The 25,476-nt window shown below is 36.5% G+C and overlaps 1 protein-coding gene across 1 annotated transcript in view; it reads right to left on the bottom strand.

Annotated features, from left to right (window-relative positions):
- RETREG1 (reticulophagy regulator 1) overlaps positions 1–25,476 on the bottom strand; it is a 54,217-nt gene that overhangs the window by 5,176 nt on the left and 23,565 nt on the right. Inside the window, exons 4-5 of the mRNA XM_054381976.1 lie at positions 2,772–2,898; positions 873–957 (exon numbers count right to left, since the gene is read on the bottom strand). Coding sequence (XP_054237951.1) covers positions 873–957; positions 2,772–2,898 — 212 coding nt within the window. The remainder of the gene's footprint in view (positions 1–872; positions 958–2,771; positions 2,899–25,476) is intronic.

Genomic DNA, 25,476 nt, shown 5'->3' with positions numbered 1-25,476 from the left:
AGGTTGCTCAGAGCCCCATCCAAGCTGATCTAGAATGTTTGCACAAACGAGGCAACCACCACCTCTCTGGGTAACCTGTGCCAGTGTTTCACCACCATGACTGTAAAAGAATCTACTTTTTCTCTAGTCTGAATCTCCATCTTTTAGTTTAAAACCATTACCCCTTGTTCTGTCACAACAGGTCCTGCTAAAAAGTTTGTCTCCAATCTTAACATTCTCCCTTTAAAAAGGGAAAGTCTGCAATAAGGTCTCGCTAGAGTCTTCTCTTCTCCAGGCTTAACAACCCCAACTCTCTCAGCATTTCTTCATAAGAGAGGTGTTTCAGGTGTTTTCTGTGGCCCTTGTCTGGACTTGCTCCAACAGGTCCATGTCTTTCCTGTGTTGCGGGCTCCAGAGCTGGACACGCTACTCCAGGTGAAGTCTCACCAGAGTGGAGTAGAGGGGCAGAATCACCTCCCTCAACCGACTGGACAGTTTTCTTTTGATGCAGCTCAGACTATGGTTGGTCTTCTGGGCTGCCAGTGAACATTGCTGGTTTGTGTCCAGCTTTTCATCCGCCAGTACCCCAAAGTCCTTCTCCACAGGGCTGCTCTCAATGCCATCCTACCCCAGCCTGTGTTGATACCAGGGATTGGCTTTACTCAGGTGCAGACCTTGCACTTGGCCTTAATGAACCTCATGAGAATCACACGGGCCCAGTTCTCAGACTTTCAAAAGTCCCTTTGGGTGGCATTCAGTCACTCGGGTGTGTTAACCATACCAATCAGCTTGGTGTTATCTGCACACTTGCACTATATATACTCCCTATACATAGACCAAATAAGGAATAAACTACATATGTAAATTGTGATGGGAAGAGAGACTATACTTACACAAGACATAAGAAAGGACAACTCCAGGAATGTAGCTTCCCAAGACAGTGAAAAATGTGCATATACTGCAGACTAGCAGGCAAAACTGGGAAAAACAATGAAGTTGGCCATTAACACTTGACCACTGATCAGATATTTAGATAATTTTGCAAAAGAAAATTTCAGTTTTAAAAAATAAAATTCAGAAATACTTTAACACTTCTGGTGCAAACAAGCATCAAACCATTTTGGCTAATTAGGATGTAACTCCTCTACCATATAAAAATATGCACTTTTTATTTATTTACTGCAAAGTTTTAACAGACTCATGGCTATTGCTCAAATTGATAGAAATTACTTCACCTTCATTACACAAAAAATGCTAAACAGTTGATATGCAAGGAAAAAACAAAATCAGTAACTGAAATATTGCAATGCATATTTGCTGCATGCTTACAAAAGCAAAAAATCCTTTAATTACAGTTCTCTCCCGTTGTTTCATGAAACTGTTTTCTCTTATATGCCAGCAACAATTCTCATGATGCTTGTTTGCTACTCTAGCATTCCAGTTAATGACAAGACTGAGCTGCATTTTCCATATAAAACTTGAAGTTTGGTTTCTGCTGAGACTGACACATACAGTGCATTTTTCACAACTGCACAGTGTTGAGTACGGAATTGATTTGTTGAAAGTTTACAGAAAGAATCCATTTGACTTTGGAGCTGAATTCCAATAAAATAGTTAATTCAAAGGAATTCTGCACATAGCACCAGTTCCTAATTTCCTTGCAATTACAGCAGTAAAATAATTGCATGGCTTAGAGAGTGAGGTCAGGAAAACATGTTCTCAGAATTAGCTTTTCTAAATCAGTACTAGATGTACCTTAACATACAGCTGCTGTGTCATGCTACCACATGACAAAACTAGGGGATTGTGTGTACTGATAGAGCATTTCCTTACCTCAATATACACCTACTTCTTTTAAAAATAATGTTATCATCCTAAGCATACAACTTCATTTTTTCTTTTTTAATAATTTATTCACCTTTGAAATGTATTTCATCCTGGTGTCCATCTGTATTTTCAGTTTAAACACCTAATATTTGAGTGGGGTACTACATAGTTTTTATTTACTAACTTTGAACAGGCTGTTTCCAGGAAAGAACCTGATCTCAAACTTAATTGAGATCAAAAGAGGAGAAAAAGCCTCCTAATCTCCTTTTAAACTGTATTTAGACATAGAACTATAAAAAGGAAATCTACTATTGCCATACTTCCACATTACTTGTATTTTTCTTTGAAATAGAAAGTTGCTTCACTTTTGGCTAGAACTACATCATGATAGTCCTCCTATGTGGAAGGAAGAAACCTTATTCTCACATGCCTCTTCATGAACTGAAGGTTTCCAGGTCAGTCTTTCCAGAAAAAAACAAGCCAACCAAACAAAAAACAAACCCACAACTGTATCTCTATAGAAGAAAAATTATCGCAGTAAAATACGAGGAATTCTCTTCTATCATGAAATACTTGTGCAGCTATTCCTGAAAACTACAGCTCTTTGGAGGAAAATTAAAAAAAAAAAAAAGGTTTATTTAGGAATGGTATGCTTTTTCTGCTTTTTCAAGTTTTTATTAAATTGTGATGTATTAAATTTCCTTTCTTTGGAATGACTGGTGAGGTTGAACCACCTGTGAGGTGGGGGACTGTACTGCTATAAACTTTACTGAGAGTAGTTTTGCTTATTGATAACCTACCAGTGTTCTTCACAGCAAAAAGTTAGCTGAGACTCATAACTGAATGTATCATAATGTGCATTTTGTTTTTCTTTTCTTTGCTTGCTTGTTTTTTTTTTTTTTTAAATCTATCTCACCTTTTTACTGAACAATACTGAACTGTTAGTCTTACTCAGGAGCGCTTACCTTGCCAGGATTTTGTTCCTTGAAGTGGGACATTTCTTGAAGAAATACAAGTAAATTCATAAGTGTTTCTGAAATGCACTGATTTATTCTGGGTCTGTAGTCTTGCCTGGAATCAATGATTTTCCAGCTGAGTAAAACAAAAATACCCAACAAGTTTGTTATAGATGGTAAGAAAGATTAAATTGGTTGAAAACATCACATTGTAAAAGCTACAGCCTCAGCAATGGCTGCTGCTATGCTACAGAAACCTGTGCTTGTTTCCACATATTCTGTACTGGGCTAATCTGATGATTTTTAACAACAACAACAAAACCAACAAACCAAATAAAAAAATTCTACTCAGTAGTAGCAATTCTCAGCCCATGAAAGCAATCATGGAAGAAGTTACTGCTTATTCATCCTGGTCACATGAAAACACTAAGTTCAAGGCAAAGATATCATCTAAATTTAACAACTGAATCCCAAACTTGTTTCTTAAAAAATATACCATACTTTTCATTGCCACGGATGACCACACATATTAATAAATTTAATACTCATAATCCATTTGCTTTTTCTTTTCTATTTTTTTGTCTTCTGCAGACTACAATGATCCGTAGCAGACTTTAATCCACCTTAAAAACAATTAATTGCTCATGAATTCCTGATGTTTAATTTCCTTATGAATTTTAATTTTTACATTATATTGAGAGTACTGTTTTAAAAGATTAGCTTATGGCTGTTCAGGCATTTTAATAAACTTTTTTAAACCTATACTCAAGAATTTGCTGAAAAATATGAGAAAACATAAGTATCTACTTTGGAGCTGATCAGTTTAGACAATATCCAGTTCAAATGATCACATCATATACTTTTCTGGAGTAGATGCATCATCTACAATGAAGATATTTTATGTAACAAAAAATGAAAGGAAAAATATACACAGGCAAGTCAATTCATATCAAACTGCTAAAAAACAGGGGATGTACCACCATGCAAATACTGAGACTCTCAAGTAAATTCTGTACCCATTTTACAAAGTTATTGTTTGCATAATTCACTGCTCAGTACACACAGCTTCGATCACACTGAATACAAGTAAGCCTTAAACAATCCCATAGGGATTTTACTTGGATACATAATCCATTAAATGTCCAATGGACTGCTGCATTAATAGTAAACATTTTCTCATAGGTGAATCAAATTACATAATAAATAAAAACTCAACATTGTGACAAAAAAGAATGCACAAAGGTCGATGTGCAGCATTAAGGATATACCCATAGGCTGTCACATCAAACTGCCACCTGGCTCAGGTGTTACTTTGTTTCCATAAGTGACAGACACAATGGTGTATACTTAAAATTAGAGTACTGCTTTTTAATTTGCTTAACACTTAGCATTTTTCAAAACAGATATGCATCCCAATATACCAAATTCTATCCTAGCAAAATAGTCTTATTTTTCCTAAGAAATATTTTGCAGATCCCTTAGAATTATGTGACAAACTTGCAGGAACCCACAAACCGAAAGTTTGGCTTTTTCACTGAGTGGTTATTTTTTTTTCCTCCCTCATGTTATTGTTACTTTTTCAGTCTATAAAGAATGAGTATACAGTAGTATTTTCATATGAGTTCACATCCCACTTGCATCAAGAACTGCAGCACAGGTCTTACTTACACAACCCAAGGAGATAATAGTTACAAGGAGAAATGGATTTGAATTCTGGAAATTACTTACTTGAAAGTTACATGCATAATTGCACTGGACTACATGAGTTATATTGATTTTTTCCTAAAAGGATAAACTTCTGACTTGCTTCTCTTTGTAGAGCTGGGGCTATATTCTGATACCGCACCGAATCACAGAATGTATCTGGTTGGAAGAGACCTCAAAGATCATCTCGCACTGTAATGTGCAACATACAGTAACAAAGGGATTGTTATAAAAATGGTCAAGTGGCCGAAATTAGGCAGAAGTTCTGATCAATGAATTGTAACAGGAAGTGTAGTCCACACTTTATTATTTTATAACATCAAAAGTAAAGTCTGGGATTACTTTTTTACCTCAGCTTTCCTTTCAGCAATTAATAAGAAAACTAAGCAAACTGCAAGAAACTACATGCACAAACATCTATTTCACTTTCTTTCCCAAAAACAGTAATAAAAAAATAATTCAGTTATATAACCCAAAATATATGTCACTTCTATTTTACTAACTATGATAAAAAGGAGCAAGTGAACTCTGAATTTTAAATCCAATATCTCCTCAAAATCTTTAACATTTTAGCCACATCCCAGACAACATGCCATTTCAGCAAAGTCTAAAGCCACTTTTTCTTACAAGTATAAATTCCTGCTCTACCTCTCCCAAATACACAGGTTAAGAGGATTTGGGATTTATGTTGCTGTGGTGTAACTGCTGCTCACATTTAAAATTGTGGATTTTCACATACTTGTAGCTAAGCCAGGAGCAAGTGGTCTTCTCCCACATACATGATAACTATTTTTATTCTACATAGGAATGTTACATACCTTCTCTTCTGTTGTATTGCAGATAAATTGGTAGGAAGTTTGAAAGCAGCTTTCCTAACAGAATGGCGCTTAAAACCTTCTCCTATTTTCAGTCTCCACAACTTCATTTTTATGAAAAGTCACCAAAAAATTATGGTCAAAAATGCCTACTTAAACACTCATGGAGAAACTTCATCTTTCTTTATGCCTTTATTTAACGACCGTACAGCAACTTCGCCACGAGGTGGTGACACAGCAACACTTAGAGCAAGGTTTGGGAGCCATTTCAGACATAAACAGTAAACGCAAACATGGGGATTCAAATTCAAACTCCTGTATGCATACCGCAGCACAGAGCATGACTTAAAGAAGAACCTGTATTTCAACCGTGATATATAACTGTTTAAAGTTCAAAATTCATAGCATTGTCCTATTCCAACTTTATTGTAGTACAGGATTTTCAATATTTATAGCATTGTAGTAGAGTGTAGTGTGATTTCCTCCTGCATTAAAAAATACTCATAAATGTTTTTCTCCCACTCTTCAAGGAAAATAACCCCAAAACTAGAGTACCTGAAATCTGTAAGATTAGAGTCTCATATCTTGAACTTTTCTAAGACAGAGAAAATGCGACATATTTTCCAGCCATGCATGGCACTGCATGCAGGTGTTTGCCTCTGAAAGTGGGTATAAATAAAAGCATTAAATAACCCATGGAGAACACTGCAGGAACCCAGCCAGACAGATTAGCAATGTTACACAGAACTTTTTGTCTGCCTCCCATCCACAACAGCAATTTCAATTTCCCCCCTTCTCTAATGATTAAAGGCTTGAGAAAAGTAATATACTAGGGTTTTGTTTTATGAGAACTGTAACTCTTAGAGATAGGACTCCCTAAAAAACATTTGTTTCTAGCTTTTGCAAACCATTCTACAGCATTAATAATACATATTTTAAGAGCTGCCTGTTCAATCTAGTGTTGAAAACTACTATTAAAACAGTGCTCTGAATTACTAAAATTCTTTTACAGACTTTACTCCTAGCCTTTACTTAAAATTGCTTAGAATCAAAGAGGAACTTTGTGGAAGCACAAAGAGAAAACAGATATGCCTAATGCTGACTATAGGACAACTGTGGATAGTTGGCTTACTGACTTCAAGTTAATAGCATAAATAAGGGCAGGAAAAAGATGAAAGCATGAACTACAATACTTATGCAAACTCTTTTCAGATATGCTAACCACCAATATAAAGACAATATAGATTTAAGAAGAGGAGATACAATAAGGCACATTGGACACCTAAGGACAATGCAAAACAAACATGCAAATTACACAGAAAAATGGCACATTTGCAGGAAAGGTTCTCTGAAGTTGCTTCTCTTTGTTGTAAATAATGCTTTCTTTTGCCAAGTTGAAAAGATGTTGAAAGTATACGCAACACTGCAGATAAAATGTATTGCAAGATGCTTTGGTCCTGTGGTCCACATGTGATGCATTGACAAATCAAGAAGAGTGGATGGCAGAAGTGGTTTGCTTCAAAACATTACAAACCCACTATTAAGTTTGCTCTGTAAAAAATACATAGCAGCTTCTTGCAGGCCTCATGAAACCACAAGACACCTTTATGAGTTCCACTATAGCCACACTTCTCTATTTTACAAGGTACAACAGGGTCTATTCTGATCTTACACAGCCAGAGGTGTAAGAAAGTCAGCTTGCTGATCTTCAGTGTAACAATCAGAGGCACATGCTGCCTCTTCTTGTCACACCTCCCAGTAACTGCCAACCCTGGTAACATGTGACCCTCCTGTCCCTTTGCTTCGGAGGCCACTTGAGCATCAGTGTTACCCAGAGGCCAGAGGACTGGAACCAGTAGGATCCTGGTGAAGGGGGAGAAAGAAAGAAAGGTGGTACAACTTATAATTGTATGTACACAAAGATAGATGCGTACTCCAGACAAATTAATTTTTCAACGATCACATTTAAAGACAAAAAGGAAAAAAATAAAGCAGATATGTGATGGAGATGATGAATGTGGCGTGCATGACTGTGACATGTCAACAAAGAACACAACTACTTCAGCGGAGTTGCTTACAATACCTTAATAAATTACTTAGATGTGAACTGTAAACAGCTTTTGGGATTGCTCTCCAGGTGTTCCTTTGTGGACATAAGCAGACAGCTCTCACTAAACACCTTCAAAATTTTTTTGTGCACAATTTAGAAAGAATGAAGTTTTATGCTCCCATCACTTACCCTGAGTTTGATATAAAGTACTATACTTCTATTTTAAAACTACTGTCAGTAAGGTTGAAGGTAGTGAGAGAGCACATGAATTACTCATAGCCTTCTGACTACCTACTGCGTAATTTCTAAAATGGAGCAAATACATAAACTGTAGTTGCCTAGTAGCAGTGAAAAAAAAAAAAAAAGAGAGAGAGAGAAAGAAATAAAGCCCACAGTCTCCCACCCCAGATGCTTCAACCCATCACAGTCACAAACTCTGGCCAGAATAGCCAGTGGCATTACATTCTCTAAAATTGACTGATGGTGTCATGCTCTCATTTTGTATCTCGACATCTGTTCAAGCAAAGCCCCGTCACATTTCTCTCAGAAAGGTCAGTAGCTCTCATGTTACTGGTTTAAAGATCTCTTCGTGATGTGCTGGATTTTTTTTTAATTATGTGTACACAGTTTTATATGTATCTTCACGTAGCTATACTACTGAGAGTGACATAGTACACCATGGTGTGGGGGATCTGAAGGATTGCACCTACATAAACAAAGAGTTAGTAATTATAGAGCTTCTAAACCTTCTTGATTTCCCAACTGTATCCAACACTAGAAACCTGTGCAGACTCTGTAATTTTAATGGTAACTTAGAATGCACTAGTCTAGGTGGAAGAGCTGAAAGTTACCTTTCCAAAGATATGTAAATCAAAATAAAAGTAATACGGCTATTTTGTAGTCTTTTATAAAGTACCATCCAGAGCTCATAGAATGATGAAGCCATAAGGGATGAGGATTGCTAAGGATGAACCTCATAGGCAAGCAGAAGTTAAGTATGAAACTTGATAAATGAAATCAAGTGTGTAAACTGTTAGCAAAACCTGATCAAGAAGGTTTACCTTTTCAGAACTCGCACAGGTCTCTCCTGCTAGGAGAGGAATCACCATGGTGCACAAAGGAGTGAGTATAATGATGACCCTTCTTTGAAACAAACATTTTATACCTGAAGACCTATGCCAAAAACATAATTTGAAATTTGTCTTCTAACTTACTCAGGGACAGAGATAAGGGGTATAAAATAGCATTTACATAAAGTTTGTGAAAAAACATTGTAAATGTCTTTTTTTACATTTAAATTTCAGGTGACCACATACTCAAAATGAAAATAATCATCCCTCTATCTTTCCAAAATATAAAACAGTGTAAAAACTACATTTTAAGGGTAAGTGTATTAAAGCACCAATAGCAAAACCTCTAGAATCTACTGTAGAACTGTGTGGTAGAAAACAATGCAATATTGATTAGCCTTATTGCAATGCAATGGGACAAACTGGTGAATGTTATGTGCACTACATTTAAAGACATAATAGCAAGCACCATTGAACTCACAGCATAGCGTCCTAACAACCCATGTGGCCAATTTAAAAGGTGATTATGTAGAACTGTGCTTTATTCTGTGCCACTTCTGCGTACTATGCAATTGTTAGGTATAGTAAAATAATTATATGTGTGTCATGTGGCTATGAATCACTGTGACATCATGTAGAATACTGCTTGCTTCAAAGAGTTCCACAAAATGATTCTGTATCTTTGAAAGAAGGAAGAATCCAAGGCAGCATCCACAAATACACTTCATTCTTTAATTTTAGGGAGAATCTTCATCTGCAACCTTTTTACTACAAACTCTACAAACTTTTCTAATAGAAATCTCTCCAGCTTGTAGATATCTATCTATATGCACTTTATTTCCCACTGCTAATCTACAGGTGCTGTACAGGTTTAGACTTTCACCCACATGTAATACTGGTGACAAACATGCTTTAAGCAATCACATTTCATATCCTAAAGCTTGAACACACTTGGAATATCTAAGATATGCTAAGTTACACAAATTGTGTTTTTAATTTGAAGCTGGATGTTTCCATCTCTTCTATTCAAGTATAAAGTCAGTCATCTTATTTAGGAGCTGCATTGTCTTTCTTTAGCTGATCAGATACGAACAGGTTAACTGCAAATTTTGAAGGTGATTCCAATACACAAGTTCCTCAACAGAGCAGTGTTGAATGGCTGAATGTCCTGCTAAAATAAGTAAAATTTAGGGCACTTCATTGTCCAGCTCCTCTAAGCAGACTCTTCTAAGTAAACGGATAGGTCAGTTCTCAGGGGAAACCCTTCCTCTAACCTATACTACTCTTGTCCAGCTCCTCTGAGAAGAGCACTAGCTACTCCAGTTGGAGGTCATTCAAAACATGAAATATGATCAGATAGTCAAGTGCTATTACTCCAAAGTCATGACTTGGTCATAAGTGTAGACTTTTTTTAATGTCTCTCCTTGCAAGAAAACTAAGTGTTTCAGTGCCACATAAATACTGTCACAGACTTGCTTTCTGTTTAGCAAAAACTATAATGCTATCACTATATGCTGTTGTCCTTTTACCAAGACAACAGCTAGGATGTTCCAGGTCAGCTTCCTATTTGTAATACACTATTTTTGCTTCAAAAGAGTAAGGAAGGCTTATATCAACAGGAACATAAAGTCCTGTTTGCAGAACCTTAAACAACTCTGTTCAGCTGTTGGAAGCAGTTCTTGCAGGTTTATTTTTCTCACATAAAGACAACTCTTATAGCCCCTTTTCACAAAATCAATTAATTTTCCTCCCTCAGCCTCCACATTCTTCAGCTAGGATACTCCTAGTTCAAGGCATTTCAAAGTTAAACAGCTAGGAAAGATGAGCTGAACATTCTTTAATGAGTTAGAGAGCAGCTGCACAAAAAAGGGGCAAATTTGACTTTCAATTGCCAGACAAAGAAGACTTCTAATCTGCAAAAACAAGAAAATCACTTTTTGTGTAATGTTACGAGACAGTTTTAACACTTTCTGTGCAAAATTTCATTCTGACTTTTTTTCAGTGTGTTTTAATGTATTTTGTATGAGCACATGATCACTTTGATGCATTACTGCATTACTGAAAGTTCCTGGCATATGCTAATCACCTATTGCCTACATACATGCACTGAATTTAGTCCTAAAAGGAAATCTAATCCTTTCCACTTTATTAACTAATATTAGCTTGGAAAGCAAATATTCTTATATAATTACAAACATGGTTTGAGTAATTAAATAAAAGGCAGGTTTGACTTTTTAACAGGATGTCCATTTTTTAAAGTTCAAGCACATACTATGAAAGGTCACGCACTGTAGTTCAAAATAATGTAGCTTTTGTTCCCATTATTATTCGAGTCAGAAAAGGTTCCTGTCTAGCAGTTTCGTGTACCAACCTTTTCAGTAACAGGCAGGTGACAGCGGTTAGAACAGAGGCATTCTTGTGATAGAGGAAGTTACATGTTGGTATCTCTTTGAAGCACCTACAGGCACGTGCTTCTATAACTTCAGGACTAAATATTGACAGTATCTTTTCTACACCCTTGACCATCATTAGATTCCAGAGTTGTTAATTTTTGATTTTTTAAAAAAAATCTATTCTATCATCTTACACCAAACTATAGAGGATCTTATGGTAAAGAATTACCAGGGCAATAGGTCATCCCTATGCTAAACTGGTTCCAGTCTTATCTTTGAGCACATCTTTCTTGACTGTTCTTGATTTGGTACCACCCAGGATTACATGACAAAACAAAAAAGAAGATATTAGTTGCTATCTAATGTTCATAACTCAGCTTTTTTAACTAGCTTTACTAAGAAGTACTTGAGTATATATTCCTTTGCATTGTTCTTATGCATTTAAATTGAGACTATGACTAACAAACTATTGACCAATGCTGCCTATTTAACTATGATGCTATAACCTTCATGAAGTACACTTGTGATGCAATATTACATACTTTCTGAAGTAGGACATGAACTTGAGAGGGGACAGGATGTGAGAAGTATTTGTTTGCATCTGAGAAGCAGCTACAAGGAAAACAGTGTGCTGGAACTGATTAGTGTACAAAGCTCATTCTACAGCTTCTACAAAAATACTACTGCCCTCCTTTTTAAATAAATAAATCAGTAGCTTTGATTCAGTGTGCCCTCAAATAATCCCATTTTCTGTACATTAACATTACTACCTCTTCTTATACAATTCTGAAATTAACTGCTCCAATACTGTTCCAGTATTTTACCAGTATGGTTCCCATAGCTCCTCCTTCTGTTCTGTAAAACTTGGACCAAAATATTCTGACCTCCACCAAATCTCATTAAAACTCCTGCAGGAATGCTCTCCATTTATATCTGATTTGTTATCCATATGAAGGCTAAAAGGCAAATTAATTCCAGAAAAAAATCGGAATCTTTTGATTAAACTATTTTCTCAATCCTTTTTGCTCAATAGTAAGCACACAAAAGGCTGAGGGACTTAAGATTAGGGTCAATTAATTTAATGATAGCTTCAGAAATTACAAATAGGAAGAGCAGGCCTATTATTATGCTTTTTCAGACACAATCATCCCTTCTTGTTTAAGAAAAATCTCACAAGCAAAATAAACAACTTTGAGTCACAGAAACCTGAAGTCTAAGAGGTTTAGGTTTAGCATTACTTCTGTTTAACTGCCAATGCTAGCTACAAGCCTCTATAAAGAACCATGAACAAAGGAAGTAAAATATTACAAAGCTTGTATGTTTCGCACAACAGTTGCATCCTTTTACATATTTGCAAACTCTTCTCCCTTCTTTTTATTTTTCCAAATCGTGAAGCATATTCTTTATAAATTTAATTTAAGAAAAATAATTATTATTATGACCTGAAATGTGGCATGCATTTTTGCTGCTTTCTTGTATTAAAAACCATACAATTTAACAAACTGAAGAGCCAGTTAAACATTCTTAAAAGAATAGCAATTAATGCTTTGGTGGCTATCAGTAATGAGTCAACATTCCTTAAAAGAAAAGAAGATGCTACCTGCAACTACAATTACTTTTAAACTATGTCATATATAGGGCACCACTTAGATCCCTGAAAACGGAAATGCGTAGGTGACCCCACCTTCAGAGAGACCCAATTATGCCACTAGGAATCCAATCACCCACACTCAGCCAATTAGGTGACCATACCTGAAAATACTAATCTACAGCAGACAACTAGAAATGTTTTCTGTATCTCATCTATATTGCCACACCACATTGACATACATATTGGAAAAGCATCCACATAAATACACAATTTTGAATCTGACTAGAAGAAATCCAATTAAAAGCCATAATGAATTGCCCACTTCTGATTCTTGCAATTTCTTGTATTTGCCTCTATAGTCTGGCATTTTGTTAATTAGCACTACAAAAAAGGGTCTATTTTCACATACATTTTGCAGTATCAAGTATTTCATTAACATCACTTTAGAGCAAACAGTTTGATTAGCATCAAGACAGTAAAAACTGCAACTATGGAAAGACTACGTGGACAGTACAAAACCTATATTTATAAACTGTCACAGACAAACATCAGTAGCATCCACTTTAAAAATATCTATTTTTAAATCTGTCTATTTAGCTAAATTTAATTAGTGTATTTATTCCATAGGAATGTGCTGGATCACATCTGACAAACTAGTATTTGTGAAATTATTAAACTTCAGATCCAATTACTTATTCTTGTGACTGCTGGTTTTATTAGCTAATGAAGACAAAAGCTAAAGTCCAGAAAGACAGGCATACCTCACAGGGACACAGTGCCCTATCTCATAGTAGTGAGTTACGGTTCTGCCATTAACATGCCTCTGAATAAACTACTTGTGTCTCTGGCATTTTGAGGCTTGTAAGTTGTCCCGTGGCTGGGAAAAGTAAAACCATCCAATATTTTCATCCCTTCAGCTTTACTTTAAGTAATACATAAGAGCTGTACATAAGAGCTGTCTTCTAAAAAGCCTTAGGTTAGGTTTAGCAGCAGATTCCTCAAGAATTAGGTGATGTGTTAAAATACAGAGAAAACTGATCTTAGGCTGAGAACTCAGGAGTGCACACAGATCAATCACACAAAGCCTTGGTCCATACTGTGCTGCATTAGAAGGCCATCACAATCAAGGTACAGTACCTTTCATCTTGTCCCAGATCCTCACTGTCTGGCATTTCAGATGTAAAAAGGAATTATATTTCTTTCTATTAATCTAGATAATCCAGGCAATGATCTTCTAGTCTGGTTTGTGTTTTAGAAGAGAGAGCCCAGGCACCTGTCCTGTTTGCGGCCAAGAAGAGCACTCCTTGCTCAGAGAGCAAATGTTTACAAGACATCCTAAGTGCCTGCTGGTCTTGAATGAAGTTCAGAGTGTTCAACTTTGATTGGCCAAGGCTATAAATAAACAAGTTGTGACTCACCTCATGCACTATGACAGGGCGTTTAGTAGGAAGCAAAGCCAAAAGCAAAATAGGGTTTGTTTTTTTCCTCCTGTCTGTTCATGTGAGGGAAAATCACCACCCAGTCAGTACATTTTATTTTTCTGCTTCCACTGGCAATCTTTGTCAATGTCTCCCTGTTTTCTCAGGGGTGAGTGAACAGCAACCAAGATGACAGGAAGCTAGAGGACACAAACTTTAAAGTAACAAGCTTAAAAGGTACAAGAACAAAGAGCTTACTCTACTGTAAAAAATACCATCTTTTCCCTTGCCACAAGCTGTTAGTCAAAAGCTATCAGAATAAACAGTATTATTCTCCATTGGCTAAATTCACAGATTTAAAAATGCCCTTAGCAATTCTTTTAAAATAAGGAGGATGAGTTTCCAATAAAGATTAATGGCATTGTTTTAAAGTTCTGATTTCAAGCTTGTCTGCCACAAGTCTTAGCTATCATAGGGACACCAGCAAGTGGTACTGGAAAAGCCCTCAAAATGAAAGTATGCCCAAAGAAGGCAGTTTTCTGCCAAAATAGATCAAATGCTTCTGTGAACAGCCTAAGGTAAACTGACACAATTCACTTTCCTCTATGGCTTTTTGCTGCATGCATGACCGGGATTCTGTCACTCTAGCTACACCAGCTACATCTCTATTAATTTTCAACACCCTTGCAATCTAATCTGTGCTGATGACGCTTTGTCATGCAGCCCAAGGCACCAAGGATCTCATATGCACATTGTTCAGCACATTGTTCAGCACTGCTTCTTCACATGGCTTCCATTAAACTGCTTAACCTATTGTTCTTAATATACTTTCAAGCAGATCCAGGAACCTTCACATAGATGTCTTGGGTTTTTTTTCCTAGAATGGACAACCTGGGGATGTCACACCTTAGAAATAATGTATAAAAAAGTAAACAAAGATGGAACAAAAGTATGCCAGATTAAAAAAAAACAACACCCTGTATCTTTCATTTAAGCTGTATTTGGGGTGCTTTGTGTGTAATGTGTCATTTGCAGGAAAGATGCTTAATTTTCAAAACTACAAAGGATTCTTTCTTGTTATTTTAATATAAAAGGCTTCAAAATTACTAATGAAAGCTAGATAAAAACTACAAAAATTCTCCAAATCATAACTATTTCAGTTGCATTATTTATATTTACTATCTAAATTAATATTATCTTAATTTTGAGGAACGATGAGAAAATAAACCAAAACAGGAATGCTGCCTATCTGTAAGTGACAACTTCCTTAACGCTTCTCCCAACACTCCAGTTAGCTCCTTTTTCCTTTCCTTAATCTCAGCTCATCTTCTATATTCATACCTTTCTTCAGACTTTCACAAGACATATTCTTCCTGAAACAGTTTAATCATGCTGGACTTCTTAAAGAAAGGAGGGAGAAGAAAATCAGTCCTATGTCTAAATTATGCAAGTCAACAGATAAATATGCAATAAATGTCCTGTTCTACTAAACAGATGCATTCCATGGTCATCTATACCTTCATATTCCAAGCTAATCTGATACAAATAAATTATTACATAATTTCTGATAGTTATAGATGAAATAATAAGATACGGATTTTCTTCAATCTTATCCTGAAACAATAAAGCTTCTAAATAAAAAAGTAATAAAAAATAAAATGTTTTTCTTGAATGGATTTATTTTCAGATTATAATTCTAAGTCAACTAATTAGGAAAAGAATCAAAAGAAATAACTGAATCTGCACACAGATGCAAAAGCATCAATCAAAATTAAATGTAACATCAAAAATTAAAGCAGGCAAAAGTAAACCCCTTGTGCAGCTTGAGTTGCTTTTGTTTGTTTACATGTAATGTAATATAGTTTTAGCCACATCTATTTACTATGTAAAATTTCTTTAAACAAAATGTTCCTTTTTAATGCACTTGATCAAAGTTAGGAGCTGAAAAGCTTGCTTTATCATGTTGATTCCTGTATTTCTGTTGTAGGGTTCAATGCACTCCAACCTCTTCAAGTATGACTTTGGACTGTTCATTTCTTTGTCACACTCTGCAAGCAATGCCTATTGCTACAGGAGAAAAATGGTTCACTATTTACTTTTACTATTCCTCAGAACTCTTCCCCAGTTCTCAGTGAGGTAAGGTTGGTTTACTTACTTATTGATAAGCAAATCCTATATATTTGGTTCAAATGTGTTTACTAGATGAGTACATAAAGTTTCAAGGACCTGTTAAACTGGAAGTAGAACATTTACAAACCACTCCAATACTCAACAGTGAGTTTCTACTGGTATCACTGCTCATTATTTTTGCAAATTACACTTCAGAACAGCATGAGGGCATAATTAGCCAAACAGCAATCAGATTACAGTATTTTGCTTAGTATCACTATCTAGAAAATTAATCCATCTTTTGATCATTCTGAATTCTTCCACACCTGAGGGAATTAGACCTTGTGCTGGCCCATCTGGAGCCTTCCAGCAGATTGAGCTCCAGCCTTTCACAGCCACATGACATGGAATGATCTCTCCAAATACATTTGAGTAGAATGGCAGCAGGTAAGCAAAAGTACTGTACTGAATTAGGCCAGAGGGCATCTGGCATACTGCATCCAAAAGAGCAGCCTAAAGAAAAATACATTGCTGCCTTCTCCAGATAGTGTTCCAGATTCTAGCTTGTACCTCATGGGTTTCTTGAACCAGCAGTGTCACCTATATTTTTAGCTCGAAGTGAATTTCCACCCTGTGATATCATCTGTAACGTCATGTGGCAAGGACTTCTGCATACTAACTATATACTATTTGAAAAAAAACTAACCAACCAAACCCCTCCCACTTTTGTTCTTTCTGATCTAGTCACTTCAACTAATTTCTAAGAAGTTATCTACTGAAACATGTAGGTGACAGTTATCTCTCTGTAGCTTTTCACAGCTATTTATCATTTTTGCACATCATTATCATATTCTTTTTGATGGGGCTCCAGAACTGAAAAATGGAGCTGCCTAGAAAAGAGCTTGCCTGGTATTAGAATTGCTAAAAACTAGTCTTGAACATTTTCAACATAGAAAACTCAAAATGATTAGAAATGACAGAACTGAGGAAGGAGAAGCTCTTTGCTACCCACACTATTTTTCAGGGACTTCTTAATTCCTTGCTTAGTTGCAGTTAACGCTACAACTTTCTGACTTGCAGCAGACTTTGGTCAATCCTCTCTGTTACTTCTGATTCCTTCTTGCCATCTCTGAGGCCTCAACTCACATAACTAATCCCTGCTCTTGTCAGCAACTCCTTTGCTTAAGCTGCTGTCTTCCAGACTTCCTCAAAAGAAAGAACAATCCCTTCCAGCTTACAGTGAGTTCTTCCCCTTAGCCCTGTTACTTCTGAACGGAATGTGAAAGAACCTGACTTTGTAATCAAAAGGTAAAAGATAGTATTGATACTATTGATCATGTTTTAGAACAAGAGGGTACGACCTCAAGCTGAGACTGGATAGGTTTAGACTGGATATTAGGAAGAAGTTTTTCACAGAAAGAGTGGTCAGGCATTGGAATGTGCAGCCTGGGAAGGTGGTTGAGTCACCAACCCTGGATGTGTTTAAAGGTGGTTTGGATGTGGTGCTTGGGGATATGGTTTAGGGGTGAACCTTGTCAAGCAGGGTTATTGGTTGGACTTGGTGATCCTGAAGGTCTTTTCCAACCTGAATGTTGCTGTGAATCTGTGATGTTTTGCTCTTGGTCAGCTCATTCAGCTTTCAAAGCCCTATTTTGCTTACTTGTTTAATGCACGTAACCTGTTGCATGTCCTCAAACATCCTTGCAGTTCTTTTCCAAACTTTTCCCATGTTTACTATAAACTGACATAAGGTGGGAGAGACCAGAAATGTATACCATTGTTCCTGGTAAGTGTGTACTGTTGATTTATTTATTTTGACCCTTTTAATAAGTTGTTCCTCACTCTCTGTTGGGCCTCATGACATTTTTACAGCTTTTCAGAGGACATGGTCTTCTTTATTTTATTTGGGTAACTTTAAGAATTAATCCATATGTCCATTCATCTCCATTAACCTATTCTTCGACTAAACAGACCTCTTCTAGACCTTTCTCCAAACTTTCTTGATAGCTGGTAAGTAATGACTCTCTTATTTACCATTACATATTGATACCTCAGAAGATGTGCTGGCACAGAGATCACATGCCAGCTTGACATCCTGCTTGATCTTACCAGTGTTGCTCTTGCTGAGTACAGCTTTTTATTGAACATGTATCACAATTATCAAGTAAATGACCTTCTGCCTGAACAGTATAGACATGTATGTGAAATTTTCCTTTTACAGGCAGGCACCAAAGACTTCGGAAGAAATTACCAGCATAAGGGGGAAAATAAAAGCTATATTCTTGCTAGAGACATGAAATTAGCCTCAATCAGTATCTGTGAGAATTGCAAATAGCGTTTGCAATGTTTGAGGTACTCAAATACTGGAGACCCTTAAGGGCTTTAGCAGATGGGTGAAAGGCAGAGTGCTGCCCATGAGAGGTACAAGGAGGATGATCTGGCATTGCATAGTAGATGGTGTACCCCACCCTATCTGCAAGCTTTCAAAGATTTTAATTAGTCATAGACTCATAGAGTGGTTTTGGTTGGAAGTTGTCTGTGGACACTTTAGCTGGTCAACCAGCTCCAGAAACTAATTACAATCACTGCTGGCTTCCATATCTCTCCTCATCTAAAAGGAGAGTAAGATGGTGCTTTCAACATAGAACCCTGTTTTAATTACTGAGTTATGAACAAGTGTCACTTCTGATAACATGGGTGAAATAATAATGAACACCAAACTATACACATAAAGACATTCTAAAACCCCTCAACTAACTCCTAACAAAAAAATTGCACTCCAAAAATAACATCTAGCTCAGTTTGTATTTCCAGAAGGGGTGGAAAGTCTAGCATTTTACTTTGTGTAGATGGTTTATGCTGATATTATTTTCAGCAAGTGCATGTATTTAAAAATTACCATAACTGTCAAAGGCATGTTTAGGATTAAGACTAATTTGAAATGCATGCTTCTGCTACTGAAAAAAAAATCATATTAATAACATATATAAGTCACCCAAAGTGGAATATTTCCCCCTGCTTTTTCAACATAGATAACTGAATACAATCCTCACATTCATGTGTGTACAGGCATGTGTATGTATTTATAAGCACAGACACACGAAAGTGTATGTTTTACTATATTTCATCAGTTTGAAGTGCACACCCAATTTTCCCATGTTTTCAACATTCATATTCACTGAATATTTGTCCCCATTCTTTCTGACTATGTATAGCTGTCTTCAAATTGTAAACATTTTCTATATTTACTTAACTTTGAGATCTCTTCAAACACTAAAAGATACACACAGAAAGCTTGTTTTAGAAAAGAGGAAGCCCTTCCTAACAGCATAAATGAAAAATCATCAAGGTAAGACCTGTTGAACGTGATCAGTTCTTTGCTGGAATACGATAACATTGTAACAGGTATAACCTCAACTTGGTAAGTAGTGTGCTAAAAAAACTTTAAGATACCTATTACACACAAAACATAGTTTTGTATTCATCTGTATCTGAGGCTATGAATGGCAAAAAAAAGACCAACACAAGCAAACAAAACAAGCTCTCAGGAAAATTTTTCTCTCTTTAAGGAATTCTGCATATTATGCAGGACTCTGTTGTACATGGATGAAATAGCTAATTGTTAAAATATTTTTAAAGTCCTAAGCTGAATATTAATAAACAAACAGCATTCAGTTTTGATATAAAAAACGTAACACTGAAAAAGAAAATTGATTTCCATATTCTAAAGGTATTCTTTAAAAATAAAAAAGCCCTCTTTGGTATGTTTTTTGTTTGATTATTGATTAATGTGATAAATATTTTCCAAGGTATACCTGGAAGGGTTTTTATCAAAGTATATGAAACTAAGAAAAAAATTGTATTTATGTGTCCTTTTCAGAAACTTCTTTATGCTTCTAGTTATCATCAGATTAAGGAGTTTTCAGGTAAATTCCCACGTTTTGAGACACTGATTGTAATAAAAAAAACTAATTCATCTAACAAATTAGGACAGAAGTTGCCAAGTTACGCATCCTAGGAAAATTGTCTGCTTACGGTGAACTCACATTGGAAACTCTTTTGTTCCTGTATAGCCCTGACATAAAAATGTCACATAATCATTGTTCAGCACGTTTGGAGTCTTCCTATCAATATGCAAGGCAACAGTCTTACATGCTTTTATCTCCGTTTGTGTTCCAACAAAACATATAACATGCATTCAGATGAAAGTTCTTAAAATTATGTTTAGAATGCTAATTTGTAAATCATACCAGACATGCAAACCTCAAATATTACTGCTCTAATTGATTTTAGTACTCTGATCGATTTTATTACCCTGATCTCATGTCTAAATGCATAAAAACAAGTTCTGATGGTACACAATGACCTTGTAACTTCCATGGAATGTGGTGAGAGCAACAGACTCTCAGTCTAAAATTGGGCAACAGCTATCTCACATACCCTTCTGGGATTTCTCAGACTTTAACATTTATATATAATTTATTAACAATGTATACAAATGCAGAAATAGATGTATTTATTTCAGTCTTTCTGTGTTACTTAACTGAATGGAAAGTCAATGCTTGTAATGCTTTTAACAAGAGCAGTGATACCGAGTCAGCCAAAGGTCCATCTGGCCCTATGCCGTCTCGTCAAGGGTTGCCAGAAGTAAATACCAGGAGATACCTAAGCAACTGAGTAAGAACACAGGAAAATACATAATAATGCCTCCAACAATCTGCAGCTCAAGGACTCTCAATGTCAGAGGTGGTGATTTTTTATTCAATACCCTTCAATTAATTTTTGCCAAAGAATTGTCCTGCAATTTATATTTTTAGTACATATATAGTTCTAACAGTCCTGTGTCAAGGATTTCTAAAGCTTAATTTAATCTTAACTTTAACTCTCAATCTTAACTTTAATCTTAATTTTAACTCAGCCTTCTTCCTGCTATTTTGACGCTGTCTCATGCCAATAGCATAAGAGATATGACATGTTCCTTATGATATGTTAGAGATCTCTGTTATATTTTCCCATAATTATTCCTTTTCTCTTTTGAAAAGTCCTTTCTCATTTATTTGGTCTTTATGTGGAAATAATTCCTTGTATTTCCTCTACCTTGTTGCACTCCTATGAACTTTTTTTTCTCCTCTCTCTTTTTCTGATATTAACAGTAGTTTTAGTCTGTTGATCAATGCTGGTTTTGTATTCATGCATAACTTTACAGTTACCTACACTGAATTTCCTAAGCCATTTTACTGTGAAAGAATCCTGTAAGGATCGTTTGCAATTTTTCATAGTCAGTCCTTGTCTTCATTTCCTTGAGTAATCTGGAACCTCCAGCAGACCTATCTGACCATGACATGTTATAGAGTTTAATATCAACAGACAAAGAAGCAGAGTGGTAAGTAAAATTTAAACCCTGGATTTAAGAGGGCTAATTGTGCCCTCTTCAAGACTCTACTTAGAAATATCCAATGGGCTAGGGCTCTAAAAGTAAGGGGGAGCCAAGAGAGCTAGTTAATATTCAAATATTACCTCCTCCAAGCTCAAGAAAAATGTATTCCCTCGAAAAAAAAAATCAAGTAAGGGAGGAAGAAGACCTGCATGGATAAGTAAGGAGCTCTTAGGAAAGCTCAAAAAGAAAAAAAGAGGTTTACAATATGTAGAAGAAATGTTAGCTCAGTTGGGAGGATTATAGAGATATAACCAGAGAATGTAGAGATGCAACAAGGAAGGCTGAGGCCGTCTTGGAACTGAGTCTTGCCAGGTGTTGAAAGAGAACAAGAAGAGCTTTTTCAAATACATCAATGATAAAAGGAAGAGCAGGCAAAAGGTGGCTCCACTACTGAATGATATGGGAGATACAGTAATTGATGATGCAGAGATGGCAGAGTTGCTGAATGCCATCTTTGCCTCAGTCTTTACTCCTAAAACCAGCCCTCGGGAACCTCAGTCTCTGGAAGAAAGGGAGCAGAACTGGAGGGAAGAGGACACTCCACTGGTCTGTCAGGACTGGGTTAGAGATCTCTTGTACCAACTGAAGACACACAAATCCTGGGCCCTGATGGGATGCATCCATGAGTGCTGAGAGAGCTAGCTGACACTGTTGCTGAACCTCTCTCCATCATTTTTGAAAAGTCATGGAGAACAGGAGAGGTGCCTGATGACTGGAAGAAAGCAAATATGGCTGCAGTCTTCAAATAAGGCAAGAAGGAGGACCCAGGCAACTACAGACCAGACAGCCTCACCTTCATCCCTGGAAAGAGGATGGAGCAGCTCACTCTGGAGATCATCTCTAACCACATGGAAGACAAGAAGGTTATCAGGAGTAGCCAACATGGATTTACCAAGGCTAGATCCTGCTTGACTAATCTGACTGCCTTTATGAAACCATGACCAAATGGGCAGACGAGGCAAAAACCGTGGATGTCACATACCTTGACTTCAGTAAGGTTTTGGATAGTTTCCCATAATATCCTCATAGAAAAGCTCAAGAAATGTGGCATAGATGGCTGGTCCATGAGGTGGATTGAAAACTGGCTCCACAACAGAGTTCAGAGGGTTGTCATCAGTGGCACAGAGTCAACTTGGGGGCCTGTGGCCAGTGGTGTTCCCCAGGGATCAGTACTGGGTCTGGTTTTGTTCAATATCTTCATCAATGACCTGGGTGAGGGGATTGAGAGTACCCTCAGCAAGTTCACTGATGATACAAAACTGGGGGGGTGGCTGATACCCCATCGGGCTGTGCAGCCATCCAACGTGACCTGGACAGGCTGGAGAGCTGAGTGCAGGCAAACCTCATGAAGTTTAATAAGGATGAGTGCAAGGTCCTTCATCTGGGGAGGAATAACAACAGGCACCAGTACAGGTTAGGGGCTGCCCTGCTGGAAAGCTCCATGGAGAAAGACCTTGGAGTCCTCGTGGACAGCAAGTTCTCCATGGGACAACAATGTGCCCTTGTGGCCAAGAGAGCCAATGGTGATACTGTGATCTGTCCTGTTATTCACTGCCTTTTCAGAGTCACTTACATTTATCATAATAGTTCCACCACACACTGCACCAGGACTCATTCTCCAACCTTACATTAACATGAAAACTAGCCATTTAAAAGTTTCATGGCATGGCTGTTCCCTATATTCCACCTGGGCTTTTTATTCATGGAAGGATCTTCTCTCATATTCTGGACTGACTTACTTGGTTTTAGCTAATGCCTTTTGGAAATTCAACTGCACTACATCAATCTCTACTCAGCATTCTGTCACAGTCTTCTGGTCTGAAATTGCTTAACACATTCAAACAAAATTCTAATATTTTAAAGTGTTCTGAAAAATGTTTTACTACTTGGATGTTGCATGTTTTTATATTCATCATTAAATTCTTCTAAGCATTAACTCATGCTGTGAACTGACCTACACTAATGTCATTGGCCACATCAAGGTCAGTGACCTATTAATTATATTCATTATACCACCAATTCTATTAATTATACTACCAATTAATTACACTATCAATCCAAGCACTTGGTAAAAAAAGGCAGAAATTTTGAGAGTACCATTCTGTGAATAGCAAATCTAAGGTAACAAAAGGAAGTGTGTGTCATATGGTACTGTGACCATAAAGTTCTCAAGGTGGACTTGAGAAAACTTCTGTGGTTCTGTGCTATAGTAAATATTTATGTCTGAAAATTTGTATTAAACTGGCCTGCTTGCATGATCATCAGGATTCAAAGAGTGGGGAAGCTTGCAGAGCATGAAAAACATTATAAGCTTATGCTCTATTTTCCTCTCTGTAAACATAAAAGATATGTAGCTTTATAGAGCTGATTTCCTGAAAGATTAATAAACAAAATTAAAGCATGAAATAATTTCAGTCAGTAAACATCCAACATCTGTCACTGACAGAAAAATAAGAAGACTCAAGGAAGAAATAATGTTTCAAAATGGCTGAGCTGCTTTACTCAACTTTATGTCAGAACACCTAGAAGAATATAACATGTTACTCTGCTGGTAGGCTCACGTGCTTCAACAAAACTGTCTGCCAGGGCATTCCTTACTAAATTAGCGACTAATCAGATGTTGTGTTGGGAAACACACCCTCATCTGTTACAACAACACAGGCATCTGCAACATAACAAAACCACAAACAAACAACCCCCCCCCCAAGACTATAGGTTCTCATGCCCTCTGTAAATAATTTCCACTGTGTGTTTTGTAAAGGTCAAAACTCAAGTACCACATAAACTCAACTCTACTTACTCTGATCTTTCTCCTGACTGTCACTCTTCTAAAGACTCCAAGCAATGACATCCTCTTCCTTCCATGGCAATAACTAGTATATATTTATAATTTCTTTGTTTCATTAATCATAAATATTTTGTGATTCTTTTATCAAGTTCTCAACTAAAATTGCTCTTTATTTTTCCTTCTTAGTACTCTCAACTTTCCAATATAGAATTTGAAAATGTGTCAGGAATTAAGTCAATAGGCTGTTAGGAGACAGGCACAGATTTTCTCCTTGTGAAAAACAGCATTTTTACAAAACTGACAATGTAAATTTCTATATTCTGCTGCCCACTGAGGGCATACTGCATATAGAAAATGGCATAGCATAATACAATTGTCAATCTTTCTTCTTGTTGCTGGGATATAAAACAGTACAAAATGTTATTCAAATAATTCACTTTCTCAAACTACATCTAATAGTACAGGAAGGCAAGATTTCTAGCAGAGAAAAGAGATACCGATTCAGTGACTTGGGTTTTAGAACCTAGAAACCTTTGTATCGTCTGCAGAATGACCTTCAAGCTAATTTCATGATGTGAGATCAGTCATAATTGGCCCCAGAACCATCACATATATATGTACATCAGGTGTATATATATATATTCTCATAACCAGATTGATGCTGATTTGTGTGCAATGACAACAAAAAAAAAAATGTGTGACTAGCAATAACTGTGACAAGAAATTGTGGAAACTAGGAGACAAACATCTCTGACAAATGACAGATTTGGATAGTTGGTTCAGTGACTTTTTTGTGTGGAACAAACCCAATCATCTCAAAATATCAGAACCCTCTATTTCTGCCTACAGGAAACTGATAATATAGACCAATATGAAAAGGGGAAAAAGCTATTTGTACTTTCAGGAGAAAGTAATCTTTTTCCTATTCTTGTGTTTGGCATAAGCCATACAATTTGCTTTTCCATGCAGTCTTCAGTGATGTGAAAATACATAATATGGTTAAGCTTGCTACCTGTTTTTATGTAGGTTTTTTTATCAACTTTGATTTGGCTTGTGTTTAAGAAAAGCAATTCCAAAATGAAACAGTCCACTTTTTTTTCCTAATCCTAAAAGCAGTCTCTCTATTTAAAGTAACACTGGGGGCTCCCTGAATGTTATAGTTTATAAATACCCATTAAGATGACAAGTCAAATGACTTCAGGATTGCAAGCTATCTCTCACAGTTGTTCAACTGTTAAAATGGAAAGAGGTAAGAATAGAATAAAAATACCCACGGTGAATGTTACATGTGCAATGGAATAAACAGAGGGAATAGGACATAGGACCATGTTAACATTAA

The sequence above is a fragment of the Indicator indicator genome, chromosome 6 (genome assembly GCF_027791375.1).
Source record: "Indicator indicator isolate 239-I01 chromosome 6, UM_Iind_1.1, whole genome shotgun sequence".
NCBI classification, from domain to species: Eukaryota; Metazoa; Chordata; class Aves; order Piciformes; family Indicatoridae; genus Indicator; species Indicator indicator.
The sequence above is the reverse complement of the archived record's forward strand: the minus strand, read 5'-3'. Positions and strand labels throughout refer to the sequence as shown.